At 36.0% G+C, this 18,530-nt stretch overlaps 1 protein-coding gene across 6 annotated transcripts in view; it reads left to right on the top strand.

Annotated features, from left to right (window-relative positions):
• LOC110036746 (bZIP transcription factor 16-like) overlaps positions 1-17,201 on the top strand; it is a 30,093-nt gene extending 12,892 nt beyond the window's left edge. For all 6 annotated transcript variants that reach the window (XM_020741272.1, XM_020741270.1, XM_020741271.1 and 3 more), the window contains 9 exons: positions 1,939-2,022; positions 2,153-2,212; positions 2,308-2,474; positions 2,562-2,616; positions 3,204-3,246; positions 3,372-3,610; positions 16,257-16,334; positions 16,460-16,585; positions 16,667-17,201. In XM_020741272.1, the coding sequence (XP_020596931.1) occupies positions 1,939-2,022; positions 2,153-2,212; positions 2,308-2,474; positions 2,562-2,616; positions 3,204-3,246; positions 3,372-3,610; positions 16,257-16,334; positions 16,460-16,585; positions 16,667-16,792 (978 nt within the window). In that variant the 3' untranslated portion in view covers positions 16,793-17,201. The remainder of the gene's footprint in view (positions 1-1,938; positions 2,023-2,152; positions 2,213-2,307; positions 2,475-2,561; positions 2,617-3,203; positions 3,247-3,371; positions 3,611-16,256; positions 16,335-16,459; positions 16,586-16,666) is intronic.
• The last annotated feature ends 1,329 nt before the right edge of the window (positions 17,202-18,530 follow it).

Raw genomic sequence — 18,530 nt, 5'->3', positions numbered from 1 at the left:
GTTTCTCAATTTTTTTCGTTTTTTAGAATTCTTTGTTCGAATACTCCGTTCTCGAAGTCTTTATTCATTTTTTGATCTGTTCTCACTTTCTAACTGTGGTCAGGAAAACTTATCCATTCTAACCTATTGGTTAAATTAACTTGACCATAGATAGTATTTTTGAAGATGACATGTTAGACGTGCAGTAGTGTTTTCTGCCTCATTATTGTTGGCAACTAATTAGCTGGCACATATCTTTGAGAGAGATAAGATTCTAAAGCTAAGTGCTTACAATTAGTTTTGTTTCCAATTTAGTTTTTGGCTTTTATTTAATCTTTTTTTTAAGACTGGGAGTACTATAGATCTTTATATTGTTAATCAAGTTTTGAATCTTTTTCGGAAGCTTCTAATAATTCTAATAGTTCTCATATACATTTCTTTAATTAATTATTTTAATTGTGTCTCTTGCTTTACTACCTCTAATATATATGCATCATTTATTAATAATGTCTGCTGGCATACGGAAGTCATCATCAATCTTTAGTGGATGGAAGAACAAATCTGCTGTGGAAAAATTTATAGCTTTAATAGTGTTTCCCTAGATTTTAATTTTTACTGATGGCTCTCCTATAGTAATGTAGTTAAAAATTTTATATTGAATTTGACTAACTTTAGTTGATAATTTAGTTGATTGGTGAAGTATTAATCTGACTTATAAATTTAGTATTAATTTGAATATTGTGTTAAAATAATTAATTAAATTTATAATTAGGCCATAGATTACAATAATTACTCCTTTATTGATTGATTTAGTGACTATTTAGGTAAATTAAGACTTTCGTAGATTTACTAATCATTTATCGATAATATGTTATTATGGTATTCTAAATAATCAGGCAGTCTCTTTAATCATATTTTTGTAATCAATTGATAGTTTAGTATTAATTTATATTAAAATTATTAAATTAGAATAACCATTTAAACTAATTTATTATTAATTAGTCATTAGTATGATTCATAAACCATACATTAATAAATTACTTTAATAAATTCAAAATTAATAGTTTACATGGGTTTGGCCTTAGTCTGAGTGATGGCACATTAATTTGATGTCGGATGGATTTGATCCCAATGACTTGGCAATCGCCTACGGAGTCTAAACGTTAATTATTATTTAATAATTTGATATTAAATAATTTTTTTTTTAGTATAAATTTTTAAGTAGTTTGGATAATTGTTGCATAAGAATTTTGATTGTAATGCATTCTAATTAGCCATTAAGCTATTATGATTTTAATTAATTGATTAATTAAAATTTAGATTATCTAATTAATTTAGTGTAGTTAACAGTAGGATATTTAATTATCATAATTAATTATTTATATGGATTAAAATTTTTAATTAATAATTTTAATTTTTAGATATTAAACCTATTTATTAATTCATTTAAAATAATTAAAAAAAAATAATTCTAAATGATTGTTTATCAATCGATGCCTAGGGAATTAAATTGTTTGGTATAATTAATGACTATTGTAGTAAATCTTATGGATTAGTTATGGTATATATGGTTAATAAGTCTTTGATTAATTATTGAAATAAGATATGCATGCATCACTTAATATGAAACACATTTTCAGTTTGTTTTGTATACTGATAAATAATTAGGTTCTTAAATAAGTTTTACATGAAATTTATTTTTGGTATTTAAACAAGTCATATGAGTATCTCAACTGTCTTTTCCAAACAGATTTAGCTTTTAGGAATTCTAGACAACAACCCAAACAAGTATTTTATCAAATTTTTATCTAATATACGTTATATCACAAGATAAAACAACACAGCACTAGATAACATTTCTAAATATAGACGTGCTTCAAACGGTTATGCTTTAATCTTTACTTTACACGACCTGTGGAATTCTCTCTTAAATGTCTTTGATTTTTTTTTCACATGCAGCATCTCATGCCTCCTTATGGAACACCACCTCCATATGTAATGTACCCACATGGAGGAATATATGCACATCCTACGATGGCTCCTGTATGCACCCATTAACTGTGTGCTCTCAATCTATTGCAATTTAGAAGATTACCCGTTCCTTTTCTTTTTCTTTTCCTCATTAAATTTAGATTCATTTAACTATTTTAGTATGGTTTGCTGAGCTGAGCAGGGTTCACTCCCATTTAGTCCTTATGCAATGGCTTCTCCTAATGGAAATGCAGATGCTTCTGTAAGTGGTGACTGTGATAGACTTTTTTACACTCCATATCCTACTGCTTCTTGTGCACTGAGCATTCATGTATATATCCTATATTGCACTTTTAGGGTGCTTTTCCTGGTAGTGAAGCAGAGGGAAAGTCTTCTGAAGGTAAGGAGAAAAGCCCAATGAAGAGATCAAAAGGAAGTCTAGGTAGTTTGAACTTGATTACTGGAAAGAACAGCGAACTTGGAAAAACTTCAGCAGCATCAGGCAATGGGGCATACTCACAAAGGTTTTTTTTTTTGAGAGATATTTGATAATTGTTTTTTGGATGTTGTTTCTTAATGCTGATTAACTTTTTATGTTACTTTCTGTTCAGTGGGGATAGTGGAAGTGAAGCCTCAAGTGAAGGAAGTGATGCCAATTCTCAAAATGTAAGGAAGCAGTTAATTTTGTACTTCGATTTCTTTGTTTTCTTATGTTATTTTGCGAGATATGAATTCTTGCCTGACCACCCCTCCCACCTATACCAACTGATCAAAAAGAAAAGGGGGAATCAAAGCAACTTACATCTTTGAGGCCAGCACCAATTCAATACCATAATTATGCCAAAGGGGCACTATGCACCAATAGACTATGCAGCATCAAGGCAACTACATTTTTTTCTTTCAATGATTTATAGAGTCGTTATAAAACTAACCTTTAGGTGTTGTGAAATGCATGGCTTGAAAACTACCCTCAGCAAGCATTATTATTTTTCTTGTCATTATTGGTTGCCTACTGTAATGCATATGCAGTGCATGCTTGATAATTTCTTTGGAATGCGCTATTGTTAAAAGCCAGCCATATTCCCATGATGCATAAGTGTTCATGTGCAAATCCGATAAAATTTACATATCTGTTTTGTGTTTATTTGATCCTTCGGTATTTTTTACTGGTCAGCTATCAATAATGTTAATTCGATCCTTCTGCATTTAATTCTTGTTGACTATTATTGTTGCTTATCCGTAATCTTGTATAGGATTCTCCACAAAGGGCTGGAGATGTTCAAAATTCTTCTGATGGTATGCGCATGTAAACTTTTCCTGTAACTGTTTAGCCTTGTCTTAATCTAAAAGTTAGTCCATATTTATGGTTGATTTATCAGCCATGACAACTCAGAATTGTAACTATGCTTATTGCACCACAGCTCATGTTTTGCAAAATGGAACTGCTCGCGAGTCAGCTCAATCAATGGTGGGTCAGCCGATGACCATTGTTCCTATGCCAACTGGAACTGCTACTGGTCCGACCACAAACTTGAACATAGGGATGGACTTCTGGGGTGCAACAAACCCATCAACTATCTCTCCAATTCATGGTAAGGTCCCCACAACTGGAGTTGCAACGCCCATGATTCCTGGTGCTCCATCAGAATTATGGATGCAGGTATTTTGTATTTTGTTCTTGCCCGATGAAAGCTTTAACAGAAATGCTGAATTTTACTATTAACATAGGAATTTTGAATTTATATTTCTGAAGGACGTACTACAATAATTTTTAAGATGAATGTAACAGTTTTACTCGCCCAATTATTTTTGTTATTAATTTTTAAGATGAATGTAACAGTTTTACTCGCCCACCCAATTATTTTTGTTATCTTTTTATTTTCCATCATGTATGGAACTTATATCTCTCCCTTTTCATTAGGGTAGCCCTTGAAGATCTTTGTTATATTTCTTAAACTATGGCTTTTTGCATAGAGAGCAATCGTAGTACCATTCATCTTTTTTGTTATTATCATGCTATGCTTTGCATTGGATTTAACATGGCAGCATATATTACTCTGGAGTTGTAAATATGTTTGAAAATTTGATTGATAAAGTGGCCCTTGTGGTTCCATTGATCTGATTTCTTTTTGTCTACCTTCTCTCAACTTTCACATCTTCTGATTTTCAATGTTCATCAATGATTTACTAGTGTCTACAATGGATTGCTTGCAAAACTTTCGAAATGCAATGCCAGGACATGGCACTGCTTCACATTTTGCCACTATTGAAGTGGTACTGTCGGCGATAAAAAGTAGGGTTTGGGGAGGAGTTGCCCGTAAGAAATTATCGGTTACCAAAATCAAAATTCCGTCGCCCGCTTCGGAAGGACGCTTTAATTTACATATAGATTTAATAAGTTTAAAATCAAATATGAGTTTAAAATCAAATATGAAACTCAAACTGACCTCATATTTTTCATAGTTTAAATGAAATAGCACTTTACCTCAAACTCTGTATCTTTCCCGAGGGATAAACACAAGACTTGAGGATGAGATTCGATCAAATAAACTAAGAAATACATGACATTCTTTTGATCTGTAAAACCGTTTTTTTGCCGACAAATTTCCTTATTTAATATGAAAAATTAAATAGGGTTTATTTTAAGCTGGGTTCGAAAAAACTTCCTATAAGGGCAAGAAGCCTCTATAGTTAATTACATCTTAAATGACCGAAATCACTTAAGAATACTTTCGATAAAAATCAGTAAAAATTATCTTCAAAGACTTCAAAAGGATAGGACTTTTCAATGAAATCAGACAAAGAGGTGTGAAGGGGGAATGACTCAAATTTGGAACATTTAGTACATAATTTAAAGGAAGGAGAACTAGGGGATGCCACAGATCCAGAGGAGATCCTCGGTGACTTCCCAGTCTATCTTATGGTTTGGTTTCAGTTTCGAGGAGAAATATTCAAGTGTTTTATCATGCTAATTTTATTTATTTAGGGCTTACATTCATGTGAAACGATCACACAAATAGCCTGGAAGATATGAGGATTTAAGTCGTAACGAACGACAACCTCAGAATCCTAAAACGAGTTAGGATTTAGATCGTACAACAGAGCTATACAAATGCCTAAAGAAAATGTTGAGGATTTATGTTGCGCTAGGCGAACAACCTCGAAATCTTATGGATTGTTGTTTTAATTTCTAGGAAAGAAATAGTTTAGTTGGAGAATACATGTTCTGCTGTTGAAGATGGTCGTGCTGCTCACTGCGCTAGTTTCAAGCTCCTTGTCGTGACGAGTTTAAGTTTTCTAGGGTGTCTGGTTATGATGTCAAATCCAACGGCTCTATGGTTGTAGTTCTTCAGATATTTTATAAATAACGTGTTGAAGTTGTACTGTTGAAGTTGTACAGTGAGTTGTACAGTGTATAGCATGACAGTAGAATATGTAGCACAGGACAAACAATAGAGTATGCAGTAAAGAAAATAGCCGTGAAAAAGAACAGTACAACATGCGGTGTAAAGAAAAGATAAAAGGTACAGCAAGAAAGTAACATACTGTAAACATAAAACAAACCTGTATATCTGGGAGATCCACTGTTCCTTATGTGTAATTGATGCAGCATGTACAAGCAACAAAACTTGAGGAAACAGACTGAAATACTTTATATAAACGAAAACAAAGAAATGTCATCCAAAAATCTCGAAAAAGATCATCAAAAGACTCAAGACAAGAGAAATGCGAGGAAATCGACGAATCAACAAATCGATTAAAATCATAGAAAATACGGGAAAATCCCGAAAAGAGACCATGAGTGCTTTGTTAAAAAAAATTCGATAATACATATGAAAAAGTCCGAAAAGAAGGGATCACAAGCACTCGGGTTGGGGCTAGACTCAATTATATATTAGTACTCGAGGGTCGTCGAAGGCTACTCGGTCACCCGGATTTATAAAGCCCGTCACTCAACCAGAAAGATGTCCTATCGAACCTAACTCAGGAGGATACTCCTTAGCCTAAACAGGTGATCAACAGGTGGACAACCGATGTTTAAAATGTATTTAAAATTTATATTTTCGGCATGCACATAGACTTCAATCATGCAAAAAGTGGGCTGTATCAATTTTGTTTGTAGCGAAAAGTGTATTTTTGTTTTAGAAAAAAGTGTATCTGTTCTTATCAAATTTGTTTTTTTATCAATTTTGAAAAGTAGTTGTCCATTAGTCGATCGCGCTGTCGGGCATAAGACTACCAACAACCTAAGAAGGTTTAGGTCAGCTCCCGCTAGTCTTGTGTCGGTGATTGATATTGTCATCCTACAACTCATCGGGTTCCTGAATCGGATCATGATGTCGTAGGATGACATATCATTCTGCTCTATCCCCTATGTGTCTTTGTCATTACCGTCCTAAGCCCCAAAACAAAACCGACCCCTGACCTACTTGCGACCTTGCTTGATGGTTTCACGTATAGCAAAAGACTATTCGTGGACGTTTATGTATCAGACATAAGCATAAAAAATCGAACCAAGAAATAATGAAAAAAAATGAACAAAAATGGGGTGAGAGAGAGGAGGACTGATTCAACTAAAATATTGAAAATGATGAAGGATGAATCAGTTCTCAAAACTCGTGACGAAAAGACCTAAAAAGGAAGGCCCGAACATCCTTGAATTAATCCGAAAGGGTATCATTTTCTCACATTTTCATAAGTGGATCAATTCAAGTCAAAATGACCTCCTAACGCCGATATCTAAACCCCAAAGACATCTTTTATGAAATCAATTCGTCTCAACTAAGTATTCTCCCGAAATAAAATTCGGAAATCTCCCGAACTTCACAAAAGGAAAATAACTCGGTCCGCAACCAACAAATGGCTGAAACTGAGTTTAGTACAAGCCAAAACCGAGCCCCCCAAGGGCCAAAGCCAAGCCAAATGCCCTACCAGCAAGCTCACGAGTAGGACTAAGAACGAATCAAATCAAGCTCCCAAGCTACCTCTTGGGTAGGAGACACAAAACAGGCTCTCGGGTAATGGCCAGAACAAACGAAATCAAGCCCCTCCTCCATACCACTTCTCGGGTAAGAGCCAAAGCAAGTAAATCCGAGCTCCAAGGAAAGCTAAAATTGAGCCATTCAAGGCCAAAATAGGGTCAAATAAGCAAAACCGAGCCCACCCACCAAACCAGCTCTCGGGTAAGGTCCATAAAAGGCAAAACCAAAGCAAGCCAAACTCTCGAGTAGGGCCAAGAACAAGTAAAACCACGGTCTGCACCAACTTTAAATCATTTGGGGATAAACCCGTACATATATTGGACTTGGAGTAGCTAACAACATACAAATCCCATGCCAAACTAAGCTTTACAAGTATGCAAAAAAAAAAGGACCAAAGGACTGGATCAGGCAAAATCGAGTTCCAATAGAGGCTAAAACCAAGCCATTCAAAGCCAAAACAGAGTCCAAGCATAGATTAAAACCCAAGCCTTAACAAAAATTAAAACTCCAACCATCTTAAGGTAAAACTGAGCCATCCAAAGCCAAGGAGCAACCCACATGTTTTTGAAACATCAAGATATGAAACCAATATACATCTTAAATAAGAACAACAACATAAAGACATATTTGGGCCACCAACCTAACTATTCCAAGCATGAAACAATTCCCAACAGATATTTGGGCAAAAGGATGCCTCACGAGAAGCTAAGCCAAGTCCTCAAAGCAAGTTACAGGGCTTTCCAAATTATATAAATTTTCTCATAACATGCATTTCGAGCAAGGAAAAGCCACATTGAGCCAAAACCGAGCCCAGCAAAGGTCAAAAACCGTGCCATCCAGTGGCTAAAAAACAAACCCACCTCAACATGTGTTTCATATGAGAGGAATAACGTGAAGTAGAGAAGCATGCATAAACCTCAAAGTTAACATTTCAAGGTCTCCAAACTAAGTCCCGAGGGACTTCCAAAATGAATCTTTTCATACTCCAAATAGATTTCGAACAAATGAGGCAACTACAGGAGCTAACCATAGGAGCTAAATGAGGCAACTACAGGAGCTAAAACCGAGCCCCACATGCGTGAAAGATCAAATAAACCTTCAGATAAGAATAAATGAAAAAGAATAAATGAAAAGCTTCATGATACATATCCTAACATGCTTGCAAGAAGAGCTAACATTGTCTCAAAGCTATGTTTCAACTCTCCTAATTGCTTCCAATATAAATATGCTATAACGAATATAAACATGCCATAGCTTCACTACTTTAAGAAAATAATCAAGTCTAACTCCTAGAATATGCTCACATTTTCATTTCTAGATGTTGGAGTAACATGCCTTTCAAAAACATAAGTGCAACACTAAGCTAACATGTCACATTATCCATTGCCCAAGCTAACAGAGACTCAACAAAGAGAAAAACCGAAAAGAGGCAAGGCGCAAAACATGAAAAAAGTTCCTCCTTAAAGCAAAAAAAGAAAGTAACACAGGAACTTTAAAGGCACTCCCCAACTTCAATTCCTCCAACAGCAAGAAGAAACCAATTCAAGCATCAGAAAAATAAAGAAGTGAGAAAAGAAAATGATAGAGTTTCCTCCCTCAGAGATTTTTTTTGCCTTTCCCCTAGGGCTACAAAACTGAGCTTAAGAAGGAGAAGAATGATTAAGAAGATACGACAGAGAGATCGAGCGCAAAGGATAGGATCCTCGCAGAGGCCACGCTTCACGACAAGGAGATTCGAGAATAGAGAATACGATCCTCGCAGAGGATGAGATCCTCGACAATGATAAGGGGATGGGTCATCTGCGAGATTGTCTCACGTGCGAGAGGAATGAGCGCGGGAACGAGACTCCAACGACACGAAGGAGTGGGCCAGGCGAAACCAAGCGAACCGCGACTAGGGCAGAGGTCTAGGAGCGCGAGAGGAAGAAATGGGAGAGGGGAAAATAAAATTAGGTTAAGGATTTTTAATATAAGTTATTAATTATGATAATAATAATAATAAAATATTATTTATTATTATAATTAACATTTAAACATGTATTTTCCCCAAGACGCGCCGCCGCAATGAAACGAACGTACCCCTAGGCAAAATCGATGTTCCGGACACATCGGCGCAGTCCGTTTCGTCATTCAGAGTCGTCCGGGCAACCTCGTCATCGATCGGGTTAAAAAAGCGTCGCGGCCCGAATCCTATCAAAATATCGGTTCGAATTCGATTAAACAGGATGGCGAAGGGCGAGGTGATGCCAAATTAACGAGTAAAGTCAATCCTAAGGCTGACAGTCCTATAGGAATGCTCCCTGAGTTCCTTCAGAGTAGCCTTATCTGCCAAGCAATAGCGGTCAAAACTACTAAGTGGAACGTCAAGTCGAGCGAAGAAAAACCCAGAATTGCTAACGGGGAGGACTCCTTCACTAGTTTTCTAGGAGTAGTCGAGGTCCTACGGCTAGCTCCTAAGCTACTAAGGAGGGGAAAACTACACCTCGACCGAAAGCGATGTCAACAGGTACATATTGGCATTTTGTCGTATCTTTATCTATGTAGCATTTCTGCCAGCATCACGTGTCATATCTTCCAAAGTTTAGCTTCTTATGCTGCCATGCGTTGACCTGATCTCCAAGTTTTATGCATCACATCCCACTCCTAGCATTGTGCAACAAAGAAAGTTAATGCAGCTTAATTTATCGTATTGCATGAAAAGGAATAATGAATGTTTTATTTTATTTTTTGTTCTTATAATATTGTAGATGCCTGGTAAATGTTTTTCTGCCTTGAAAGTTTGTTGCTAAGTTACTATGATTGTTTATATTAATAAAACGTGAATTTTAATTGTGAGGTTTTTTTCTAGCTGATGCAGTGATCTCCAAATAAAGATGTTTCAAAATATTGCTCAAGGTGATAAAGCACGTATTCGTATGATAGAAATTATGGTACAGTGCAGGTGCCCTAGTCATATCATATCTAATACCTAGGGTTCCTTGACGATTTGGGATGGTTAAGGGATGAGCTAAGAAAGTTTTAAGATGAGAGATGAAAGGGAAAACCACAGCAACCAGTAACGGGAGGGCAGTTTGGAAGCAGAAAATATCATCCGAAAACAGGGGTTGATGGTGTAGGAGGCCTTCCGACATTTGAGAGATATCACTACATAGATTCAATCAAATTACAACCACACGTCCTCCGATGAGAAAAAAATAGAGAACAATCTCTAATGCATAAACCAGAAGTAGAAGCCTCTAAAACAGAAAATCACAATATATTTAAATTTCTCAAAGCAAAATAACCATAATTAATAGCCTACATAAGGCATTATAGACCCCTAAGGTGCTTAGCCGGCCACTGGGAATGGCAGTTCTGTCCTGGGTGCATTTGGGAGGGGCGAAAGATTCTTCTTGGGTAGGAGAGGGCCTGCCATCTTCACTGGAAGGATCGGTATCCTCTTAGTAAGGCAATATGTTTGCAATGCTGAAATTATTAGCAATGTTATAGTCTTCCAGTAGGTCATTTTGTATGCATTGTCATTAATCTAGTTGACAATTGTGAAGAGGCCATTAATTTCTGGCTTGGAACCTCTTAATCTTGATCCTTAATAAATCTCCTTAAAAAATTGAGATCTTCTAGACTTATTAGCCTGCTTCTATTGGTTGATCCGCTGCTTGACAACTTTTTTTCTCATATGCTCATAAAGGGTCTGAACCTCTCTAATTCTAGTCTCACCATTAGTTCTAAGTTAAGTAACGAGGAACATTGGTACTAACTCTAAGTATGTGAGGGTTTCGACCCATATACTATTTCAAAGAGACTGTATCTTGTGGACTAAGTGTTGGAATTATTATAAACAAACTTGACATTGAGAAAGATTGTCGCACTATCTTTATTCTTACACACAAAGCACTTGAGTATATTGCCTAAACTTCTATTCACCACTATATTCTATTTATAAGTTAGCTTGTGAGTTGTTGAATTGAATTAAAACTTTGTACCCAGCTTACTCCATAGAGTTCTCCAAAATTGACTCAGAAACCTTACGATTGTCCGAGGTGATGGGTCTGGGCACATCATACAGACAAATTATTTCTATGAAGTATAAGTCTATAATTTGTTAATCATACATTATCTTGTGGCAAGGTGTAAAGTGGGCTACCTTGAAAAAGCAGTAAACTACTACCATAATATAGTCTTTTTTTTTTGCTGTGCCTGTGACAAATTCTCCACAAAGTTCATCCTCACATTCACTCAGATTTGGAACAAGGTTGCAGCCCATAAAAAACATGTCTTTTGCCATTCAGTTTTAGCCAAATCACATACCTTGCACCATCCGACATGTCTCCACTTTTTGTACTAGTTTGGGCCACTAAAAAAATTACTTTAGTAAATAGTCTTATCCCTGCCAAAATGTCATGTCATCTTTCCATTGTGACACTTGCAATATGCTCTTCATGATTTGACAACAATGTTAGTGGCTTCTTGTTCTGATCAGTGCATCAACAATGTTAGTGGCTGGTAGGTTTTCGTGACTTAGTGCATCAACTATCCTGTTCTGGTTTTTGAATTTGTGTTTGAGTGCAAAATTGAATGAAAAAATAAACTCCAATCAGGCGACATGTCTATCCTTTAGTTTTCTCTGACTTTTCAGGAATTTCAATGCTTCTTGATCTCAGTGTAAAGAGTAAACTCACTTGACAACAAATAATACCTCCAGTGATTGTGGGTTTTCATAATGATGTTATACTCCTTGTCATAGGCATAGTACTTTCTCCTAGACTCATGCAACTTCTCACTCAAGAAAGCAATAAGGTGCCCGTCTTAACTTAGCAGAACTTCATTTTCTACATTAGAGTCATCATACTTTCCCTATAACACCTATTAAATCTAGAATATCTAGGATAGGGGCTTAATTAATCTTTAAAGCTAGATTACGCTTCATTTGACTAAGTGAATCAGTCGGATTTGAGGAGCTTCATCAAGGGTGCCACATTGAGCTGAATTTTTTTTTAAATTTCATATAAAAAGAAATCAATCAATGAAATTGGCGTACATAAGTGAATGAATGTAGATGAGGACGGTTAACGATGGCCTCAATTTTGGCTAAATGCATCTCAATGCCATTTGTAGATACAACATATCCAAAAAAGCAACTTTGTGTAGACTTGAAGTGGCGCTTCTTCGGGTGGCCGTGCAACTCAACTCTTTGAAGCAATTAAACTACACTCATAAGTGTTACAAGTGTTCCTATGCAGTACACCTATATGTTGATATATCATCATAGTATATAACAACAAATTTTCTATGAATGCTTAGAAAACATTATTCATTAGCTGCATGAAAGTGCTCGCAGTGTTGGATAAGCTAATGAGCATGATTGTTTACTTGTAAAATCTGTCCCGAGCCTTGAAATATATCTTCTACTTATGTGTTGGTCTTATCCTGAACTAGTGATAACTACCGCGTAAATGAATCGTGGAGAAAATATTGACTTCATGCAACTAATCCAAAATCCAATCGTGAAATGAGGAACCATTATGTGATGGTGATTTTATTCATAGCCTTGCTATTAATACACATGCGTCAAGAGCTACTCTTCTTTAGCACAATTAAAGCTAGAACAACATATCAATTAGTACTCTTACAGACCAAGCCTTTAGCCGTCTATGTTTGTAACTTGCTTCTACAACTTTTTGTACTCAGTTGAGCGCATCGGGTAAGGAGGTCGGTTCAGGATAATAGATTCGTGTAATGAATTTGATAGCATGGTGGATCTGTATCAGTGAGGGTATCCTAAAACTCTCTTAGTAGGGGCTGCACTATATTTGATATAAACTCCTCAAACACTTCGTTTGAGGGCCACTAATGTTAGTTCTACTGGTGCTTCTCTTAGGACACGTAGAAAGGTAGCATGTGACATTGTAGTCTTAGACCGTGTAAATGCCCATTTCCTTTAACTCCTTTCTAAGCAAATGGGCGATAAGTTTTCCATCCTTGATGAATGAATGTGTTCTTGTGAACAGTAAACATGTGCGATGATTGTATTGATAAGGACAACCTATTCGCATCCATAGGTACCACATAACATTATAGGGTGTTGTTGGAACTTGTCACTAATATAGAAGGAACTTGTCACTAATATAGAACTCCACGAGGCTTCTCATATCAACTGTGAACTCATTCGTTGTCTTCAAACAAGATAAGAAATAATATTGGGCATGCTTCTATGTGGCAAGGCTTAACTTGTCCACGATTTAGTAGACAACACATTCTCACAACTATTTTTGTCAATTATAAGTCTGCACTCATTTTCTTTCATTGTATAATGGGTACGAAAAATGTTGTAACGGAATAATTGTTCTCTTTGGGTTTTAGTTTAAATGATCAGTTGAAACACTAATATATCTCATTCATTGGCTGGAAGCAAATACTCATTCACATCCTCATTTTCTTTCTTGTATTTAGTTTCACTGTCTATTTTCTTCTTAGCTTCTTGTTCAGTGAAGATATCACTATCCTATTTGGGCAATTAGATGTTATATGTCCTAAGAAATGGCATTTGAAGAACGTTTTGCCTGGGAAAAACTTTGGGGTTCTCTACTCTGGCTGGTTTTCTTGTGTGGGGTTGGCTTATGTGCTCTAGTGAGTGTACTCTTGTTGAATAATCTTCATGTCGATCTCTTTCTGTAAGGTGTGGTGGTCCCTTAATGATGATATTTCTTTACCTTCAAACTTAGACCCTATACATCGGGTAAAGATCAACAAGGCTGCAAGTGTACCACATTGCTAATATATGACTTCAACCCTCTGAGATACATTGCCACTATGTGCTTCTCTGGTTTCACCAACCCCATTTCAGCATGACTTGATTAAATTTTATCGCATACCCATAGATGAATCTTTTTGATATAGTTTGTGAAATCTTAAGAACATATTCAATCGATAATGATGGGATCGTTACATTTCCTTTTTCATCGTAGGCCACCTGATGATTTTACAATTTCTAGCTGTTAAATGTGTTTCAAATTCTCTCACTACAAGTGTTATTCATTAGTTTGATGTAGTATTTTTAAAAATGTGCGTCAAAGCTTGTCACGTGACGGTATGCAAAGCAGTTATGGTCTGCTTTGCATTGTAGTCGCACGGTGAGTGAGCAAGAATCATGCATTGACACACTGAAGCATTGTGAAATAGCTTGGATTTGGTGTCGTGTGGAGTGAGTTCATGCCAAACAAATGGGTTTGATTTGATTTGTGGTTTAGCGAAAGCAAATAAATAGTAATCAGGGTTTCATTCAAACGCTTTGACCATGATAAGAAGCAGGGACAGTGGTGTTCAAATGTGAAGGAAAGACGACTCATCTAAGAGACCACGAGGAAGTGTAAGAGACAATGGCATTTGATCGCGAAGGACAGCTGATGTTCGAGCATACACTTAGACCGCGTGGAAGAACAATGACCACAACATTTGAAAGTTAAGGAGAGATGACGGGTTCAGGTTGGACTTCTTTCTTGAAAGTGACAATCTATAAATGTTGCTTTTTCTTCCTCCACCAAACATAATCTAGGCTTTTATTTTAAAATGTTGAACATTTCTTATTTGAGTATATGACACTTTTAAAGCTTGTATTGTGTGGGTGGGTGTTTATTTTGCATGGAATTTGTCTTCTATTCAAAATTATGTCCACTTGCTCTTGTTTAATCATGAACATTATTTAGGTTCAAGTTTATTGGCAGGATATTAAGGTTTAGTTTTTTAATAATTTGAAATCAAGGAATTTAAGGTAAGTTTATTGGCAGGATATTAAGGTTTAGTTTTTTAATAGTTAAGGTAAGGGTTGAACATTATTTTTTATTTTATATCAAATTTTAAGCTATGCAATAAATACTCTATATATTATAATTATTTGTGAATGCATTTATACATTAATAATTTTATATAACCTATTAGTGCTGTGGTTAATAAAGCGATGTTTCGCTCTGTGTTATGTGCTTTGAAACAAAAATAACATCTGCTGCATCACGTTGCACTTTTGATTGTTTGATGACTGCTAATTTGACTCTATTGTCTTGGGAAACATTCTTGCACTAAAAAAAATTGCACTATTTGGAGCCACTCAGTGAACTCATTGTGATCCAAGACATTTTTCAAAATCTAGGAAGCCATTTTTCACCCCAAAACCATTCCCTCTCTGCTGATATTCAATGCCAAATCGTTGGGGCTTTAGTTATTCATTACATGAAACTTTTCTGTGGAAGGGTTAACTTCTCAATTCAGAAGCCAGCTATAAGTGACGTATATGAGTTGTCTTTTGTCAAATTCAAGAAGTCTTTGTTGTTGTTAGAGAATCTTCTTTTGCATATCCTTCGTTCTCTTCGACACTCATTTGCATGTCTCTTCTGGTCATCGTAGTGTCTCTTTCCCCAATTTGAGTTTTGGTCTACTTTGACGAGGAGTAGGAGAATTAGGTTAGTGTGCGTGGTTTTGGTTGACTAGAAGAATTACATTATGTAGATTTTAGGTCTTGGAGGGAAAACAAATCTCTAAATATTTAGTGTTTGGATGGCTCCGATATCAAATGATATGATCTAGGGTTTCTTGATCGTGTGAGGTCAAAGGATGTGTTAGGAGAGTTGTAGATAAGAGATGAATGGGGAAATGATAATATGGGCTTGAAATCCACAACGAGAGGCTGGACAGCAGTTTGGAAGCATAAAACAACAACTGACAAAAGGGATTGGTGGTGGTGTAGGAGGCCTTAAAATGTTCGGAAAAAATCACCACCTAGATCCAATCAGCTTACAGACACACCACTTGAGAAAGATCAAACGATACATCACTCTGGCAGGAAAAACATGGATAAACAATCTCTAATGCATAAATCCAAAACCAAAAATCCCTAAAAAGCAGTTCACCATATATTCAAATATCTCCATGCGAAATAACCCTAATTAATATCCTAAATAGTGTAAATTGGATCCCTAAGGGGGCCGGCCAGCCCATAGGAGATGGGAATGGCTTGAGCCGGTCCCTCTTAAGGTCGGTTCTATACTGGTTGCACTTGGGAGGGGCAGAAGTGGGATGCCCCAAGTCAATATCAGAATTAGTAGTTTGTTTGCCAATTTTGGGCACATTTTTTTTCTGCTTGAAATTTTTTGATTGTCATGTAGCAGTCCTATAGGTATTTGATCTTTTATATGGTACTGGAAGATGACTTTTTCTCCATTCTTTTGAATGCCACAGCACTTAATAAACTTAAAGTTGGCATTTAATATGATAATTTCATCTGATTTGTATTTGGTTTACATTGGCATTTCTCCATTCTTTTCAATATGTCAGGATGAAAGAGAGCTTAAGAGGCAGAAAAGAAAACAATCCAACAGGGAATCAGCACGACGATCGAGACTCCGTAAGCAGGTAATACTCTTGCGTTTTATTTAGGCTAGTATCCTTCAACTTTTGGATGCTTCAGTTGCATAGAGTAGATTTATCGCTGTGACTTATAAAATCTTAAGAGCTTTGTAATTTCTTATGAGCTGCAGGCTGAGTGTGAAGAACTGGCTCACCGGGTTGAAGTTTTAAAAGATGAAAATGCTTCTCTTAGAGCAGAGGTCAACAGGATCAAGAAGGAACATGACCAACTTATTTTGCAGAACGCATCTCTCAAGGTAGAAGTTTCTCTTATGTTGGTAGCCTAAGAGCTTTCGGGACATTATATGTTAGTATTAACCTTAGGTTTAACCCTGCAGGAGAGACTTGGGGAAATTCCCAAAGGAACCAAAGAACTAAGCAATGAAAATCCAGCGGAGGATTTCCTTGAGCAGAATCTGGATTCCGATGTTAAAGGAAGAGAAAAAGATGCAGGGCGGAATTAATGGCATCCTTCCCTGTTACAGAACGCTCGTTAGAAAAGAAACTTGTTTCCTGGATCAGAAACCTAACATAATTATAATTAGTGAACCTGCATTATAAGTGTGTTGTAAATGCAGATTATGATTTGATTAAACCTGAATGCTCTTAGTTAGCTGAAGTTTTGGTTCTGCCCTTTTCTGGGACTGGACCTGACTGATATTTTAACTGTCAGGTCCAAGCTTGGCATGAACCTACTTCCAAGTTCTATCTTTATCTTTATGCCCATTTGTCAGTTGATTTTTATCTTTTAATTATGTAGGTCATAAACTTTGATGTGATCAAGTACTCCCTTTTTTCTTAGGGGAGGATGTAATCTATATACTAATCTGACATTCTGTCAATGTTATGTGTTATAGAAATTTCATCTTTTCATGATGGGCTAAAAATTCAGGCTTTTTTTATTCATTTAAGGACTAATCTCATATTTTTTTTGTTATCTTTCATTGGTTTGCATCTGATGTTTGTAGTTCATCTATGCAAAAATACTGCGCAAAATGTTTAATTTGTTTTATTTTTGTAATCTGATATCCTTCGTTTGTTTAGATTTATACATGGTTGGACTTTGCAACCATTTATGGTTGCCAAAGTTCCCAATATTGTTGCGGAAAATGGTTTTTGGAAATATTGTAGCTTCTTGTATGAAGCTACTAAAACTTCTGTTTTGTTTGCAGATCCTATGGTGAATGTTTTGTAGCTTCTTAAAATGGTATGAATTTTAGAAGAGGAAACTTGGAGCTAAAGGAGAAGTTTTGCTGCAGTTGTATGGCACGGACAGTGAGCTTGAGCTGCTGTGAACTTTGTTGTGCCCAGCTCTGCATTTCTTGTTCAAATATTTATTTTTCATTTTTTACATTTGAAATTCTAGCATATTGCTTTTCCCGAACAAATCTTTTTATCAAATTTGTCTTGTTTTTGTAATCTGCTATCCTTCTTCAACCAGTAACAGAGGTTTCTACTACTGTCTGTGACCGTACGGCTTATTCTCATGGTGATCATGACCCTGTTGAGCGAGTTTTGTGGTATTGGTAACATTTGAAATTCTAGCATATTGATGTTGCTGACAAATTCTAGCATTTTGCACGAATTGGATTTGTGTTCAACTGTTGGAAGATATATAATTATTTTTTCATGTACAGAAGATTATCCTTTCAATGCACTGGCAGAATCGTTGATGCTGTGCATCGTCTTCATTTAAAGTTACATGTGTTTTTGGAGTAACTTAGCTGCAGGAAAGGATGAGATAGCCCATAAATACATTATATGTTTGGTCGAACACTCGATGAATTTTGAATTTTATAAACCATGCTTACAAGTGCTAAAATTTGATAGGACTACTACTTGATTGATGGCACTATGCATGAATTGATGATGTTAAATATTAGTGTTGCCCAGGTGAGATTATTTTGATGCTCTAAATTTTTGTCTAGAATCATCAGAGGTGGTAACCAAGAAGCTTGTCAGGGTGTTCGAGATGATTCAGTTGATGCAGGTGGGTTGGATTGGTGACGCATTGATTGATTTCTATCTTTATCTCTATGTTCAGAACACCACTAATCCCATGGCACCTAAACAAAGATCCAGATGTATAGATATTTATACTGGAATCCTAACACTTAAGCTGATATTTTGTTCTTTCACCATTCATTCTTCTATTATAATCTTGGTTGGTCGGAACCTTTATTTTAAAAGACAGTGGGGGCA

The sequence above is a fragment of the Phalaenopsis equestris genome, unplaced genomic scaffold (assembly GCF_001263595.1).
Source record: "Phalaenopsis equestris unplaced genomic scaffold, ASM126359v1 Scaffold210366, whole genome shotgun sequence".
NCBI classification, from domain to species: Eukaryota; Viridiplantae; Streptophyta; class Magnoliopsida; order Asparagales; family Orchidaceae; genus Phalaenopsis; species Phalaenopsis equestris.
Note: the sequence above shows the minus strand (reverse complement) of the source record. Positions and strands in the feature narration are given on the sequence as shown.